We start from the raw sequence: 4,364 nt of genomic DNA, 5'->3' as shown, positions 1-4,364 counted from the left end.
ATCCTGTTATGAACATTTGTTTTTGTTTACCTCAAGTAAAGTTGTTCTGTCAATCATTCATTATTGTGTTAATGAGAAAGCATTTCTTCTCTTGCTTAACTTATTTACTTTATTTATTTCAGATGCTTGAAGAGAAAATGATGACATTTGTGAAGAACGAGCTGAAGATGTTCAAGAGGATTCTTAGTCCAGAACTCCCAGAAGGCTTTGAGAGTCAGAAGCAGGATGAGGAAGTGGTGGATGCTGAAGATGAGAAGCAGGAGAGCAGTGCCAGAGAGGGGGCTCTGAAGATCACACTGCACGTCCTGAGGAAAATGAACCAGAAGGAGCTTGCTGACACACTGGAGAAATGTAAGATCTGTCTGCCTCATGTTGAATGCTGTTTTATAACATTTAAAAGCTGTAGCTAAAGTAGCTGTGAAACACAATGATATTGTAGCAGCCTTAACACAACACCTAGTGACCTCATCAAGTAGCAGCAGGGATGTGTTGTGGTGATTAATTTAGAGAGAGAGAAGAGGAGAGACAGAGGACAGAGAGACAATTAGAGAGGGAAAGAGAGAGAGAGAGGAGGGAGGGACAACACTAATAATATCATCAATAATACCAATAATAACATAATGGAAACATTTATACAATCAGTTAAGAGAAGAAATTATTATAATTTAAACTTTATAACAGTCCTACAATACTGTAGGCATGAAAACAGATGTAATATTAATATCCTCTGTGGTATTTCTTTATTCAGATGAGCTTGCTGTGATTTGCCAACGTGAACTCAAATCTAATCTAAAGAAGAAGTTTCAATGTGTATTTGAGGGGATCGCTAAACAAGGAAACCCAACACTTCTCAATAAGATCTACACAGAGCTCTACATCACAGAGGGAGGAACAGGAGAGGTCAATAATGAACATGAGCTGAGACAGATTGAGACAACAACCAGGAAACAAGCAAGACCAGAGACTGCAGTCAAATGTAACGACATCTTCAAACCCTTAACTGGACAAGACAAACTTATCAGAACTGTGCTGACAAAGGGAGTCGCTGGCATTGGAAAAACAGTCTCTGTGCAGAAGTTCATTCTGGACTGGGCTGAAGGAAAAGCAAATCAGGATGTCCAATTTGTATTTTCATTCCCTTTTCGGGAGCTGAATTTGATGAAAGGGGACAAAAACACTTTGATTGAACTTCTCAATCACTTCTCAATGGAAACAAAACAATCAAGAATCTCCAACTACGACAAGTACAAAGTTCTGTTCGTCTTTGATCTTCTGGATGAGTGCCGACTGCCCCTAGACTTCCAGAAGAACAAGATCTGTTGTGACGTCACAGAGTCAACCTCAGTGGATGTTCTGCTGACAAATCTCATCAAGGGAAATCTGCTTCCCTCTGCTCTCCTCTGGATAACTACCCGACCTGCAGCAGCCAATAAGATCCCTTCAGGGTGTGTTGACCAGGTGACAGAGGTACGAGGGTTCAATGACCCACAGAAGGAGGAGTACTTCAGGAAGAGATTCAGTGATGAGGACCTGGCCAGCAGAATCATCTCACACATAAAGACATCAAGGAGCCTCCACATCATGTGCCACATTCCAGTCTTCTGTTGGATTTCTGCAACAGTCCTCGAACACATGCTGGAACATAAGAGAGAAGAGATGCCCAAGACTCTGACTGAGATGTACACACACCTTGTGGTGTTTCATACCAAACAGAAGAATGAAAAGTATCTTGGGAAAGAAGAGACAGGTCCACACTGGAATAAAGAGAGCATTCTGTCACTGGGAAAACTGGCTTTTCAACAGCTAGTGAAGGGCAATCTGATTTTCTATGAAAAAGACCTGAAAGAGGCTGGCATTGATGTCAATGAAGCCTCAGTGTACTCAGGATTGTGCACACAGCTCTTTAAAGAGGAATGTGGGCTGTACCAGAACAAGGTGTACTGCTTTGTTCATCTGAGCATTCAGGAGTTTCTGGCTGCTGTATATGTGTTCCTCTCATTCATCAACAACAATGAGAATCTAATGGATGAACCTCAATCAATGTTCAGATACGTTTTCTCGCTGTTCAGAGACAAGCCTGAAGTTACTGAAGTTACTGTCTACAAGAGTGCTGTGGATAAAGCCTTACAAAGTGAGACAGGAAACCTGGACCTGTTCCTCCGCTTCCTTCTGGGCCTCTCACTGGAGTCCAATCAGAAGCACTTACGAGGTCTACTTACAAAGACAAGAAGCAGCTCACAGAGCCATGAAGAAACAGTCAAGTACATCAAGAAGAAGATCAGGGAGAATCTCTCTCCAGAGAGGAGCATCAATCTGTTCCACTGTCTGAATGAACTGAATGACCATTCTCTAGTGGAGGAGATCCAAAGCTACCTGAGATCAGGAAGTCTCTCAGAACCCAACCTGTCACCTGCACAGTGGTCAGCTCTGGCCTTTGTATTGCTGACTTCAGAAAAGGAGCTGGATGTGTTTGACCTGAAGAAATTCTCCAGATCAGAGGAAACTCTTCTGAGGCTGCTGCCAGTGGTCAAAGCCTCCAGAGCTGCTCTGTGAGTAAATAAAATGACATATAAGAAGTATTCATCAGGAAGAAATATTATGTTTGGAGAAAAATATGTATTATAATATGTATATTGAAAAACATATTGAATAAATGCATTGATGGAAGATGAATCTATGTGTTGTTTGGGAATATGAACCAAATGCATCTACCCTTGTCCTTCTACACTACTGGTGTTAAATTACCAGTGTGTTTGTGAAGTCATGATGATCTCGTTGCAGGCTGTCAGGCTGTGGAGTCACAAAGAAAGGCTGTGCTTCTCTGGTCTCAGCTCTGAAGTCAAACCCCTCACACCTGAGAGAGCTGGACCTGAGTAACAATGACCTGAAGGATTCAGGAGTGAAGCTGCTCTCTGCTGGACTGGAGGATCCACACTGTAAACTGGAGACGCTGAGGTCAGTATTCCTGTAGTTGGTCAACAAGTGATAACTGTTCACCAGATCCACATGTGTTTACCAGGCACACATAGTCCACACCATATGTGTTTGGACAGTGAAGCTTACAGTTTTAAATGTGGTGCTATGATCCAGCATTTTGGATTTGAGATAGAATGTTTCATATTAGGTGACAGTACAGAATGTCACCTTTTATTTTAGGGTATTTTCATACATAGCTGTGTTACTGTTAAGAAAGGAAAGCACTTTATGTATTTAGTTCTCCCATTTGAAAAAGTTGTACATATTCGGACAAATTCACTTATATTGTATTAAAGTTTTCATAAGTTTAGTATTTAGTCCCATGATCCATGCCTGCAGTGATTACATCAATTGTGATTCTACAAACCTGTTGAATGCATTTGCAGTTTGTCTTGGTTGTGTTTTGGATGATGTTTTTCCTAATAGAAACTGAATGGTGAATAATGTCCTGTCATTTTGGAGTCACTTCACTTGTATTGTCAGTAAGAATAGAACATGTTTCTGAACACTTCTACATTCATGTGGATGCTACCATGATTATGAATAATCAGGAATGAATCATTAATGATGATGAATGAGAAATTTACAGAGGCACAAAGATCAGACCCCCTCTGTTATTGGTGTTATTCTGTATACTTCTGGCCCTTCTTTGGACACTGTGTTAACTAACCTCTAGACGAGCTTCAATGCCATACAGCTCTCCTTCCGTGGCCTCCAACTGCTCTTAAATACAAGTAAAACTAAATGCATGCTCTTCAACCGATCGCTGCCTGCACCTGCCTGCCTGTTCAGCATCACTACTCTGGACGGTTCTGACTTAGAATATGTGGACAACTACAAATACCTAGGTGTCTGGTTAGACTGTAAACTCTCCTTCCAGACTTATATTAAACATCTCCAATCCAAAATTAAATCTAGAATTGGCTTCCTATTTCGCAACATAGCATCCTTCACTCATGCTGCAAACATACCCTTATAAAACTGACCATCCTACCGATCCTCGACTTCGGCGATGTCATTTACAAAATAGCCTCCAATACCCTACTCAATAAATTAGATGCAGTCTATCACAGTGCCATCCGTTTTGTCTCAATCAGAAAGATTTGTCATGACGTTGGCCTCTTCGGGTACAGGAAGGACAGTTGACCCCCTCCCCTTTGTACCATCCCCCAACCTACCTTCCCAACCACCCAGGCCCTGTGTGAAAGGGTTGTAAAAACTCTAAGAGGAGTCTCTGGCCACATGGCCCATAGAGAGACACAGGAAATTCTTCCAACTCACAGAATTGGGGAGCCAAGCGACATTTGTGTTCTGGAGAAGGTATGGAAGATTGGTGAAGAATCCAGCTACGAACTGGTCCGCTTGGTACAATTTTGTGATACTCAGAA

General features: G+C 41.7%; 1 protein-coding gene across 1 annotated transcript; it reads left to right on the top strand.

Moving 5' to 3' along the window:
- Positions 1 to 722: 722 nt before the first annotated feature.
- LOC145875673 (NLR family CARD domain-containing protein 3-like) lies at positions 723 to 4,089 on the top strand. Its single transcript, XM_082971511.1, has 2 exons — positions 723 to 2,549; positions 2,782 to 4,089. The coding sequence occupies exons 1-2, from the start codon at positions 1,159 to 1,161 to the stop codon at positions 2,969 to 2,971; spliced, it is 1,581 nt and encodes a 526-aa protein (XP_082827637.1). The 5' UTR covers positions 723 to 1,158; the 3' UTR covers positions 2,972 to 4,089.
- Positions 4,090 to 4,364: the final 275 nt, after the last annotated feature.

This window comes from Salmo salar, unplaced genomic scaffold (assembly GCF_965601325.2).
Source record: "Salmo salar unplaced genomic scaffold, fSalSal1 ptg000306l, whole genome shotgun sequence".
Taxonomy (NCBI): Eukaryota; Metazoa; Chordata; class Actinopteri; order Salmoniformes; family Salmonidae; genus Salmo; species Salmo salar.
Note: the sequence above shows the minus strand (reverse complement) of the source record. Positions and strands in the feature narration are given on the sequence as shown.

What these genes read in the sequence shown, in the direction of transcription:
- LOC145875673 (XM_082971511.1), top strand. Translation starts at nt 1,159, where the DNA reads ATGAAAGGGGACAAAAACACTTTGATTGAACTTCTCAATCACTTCTCA. An exon ending in AAAGCCTCCAGAGCTGCTCT is followed by an intron (nt 2,550 to 2,781) that starts GTGAGTAAATAA and finishes ATCTCGTTGCAG; the next exon opens with GCTGTCAGGCTGTGGAGTCA.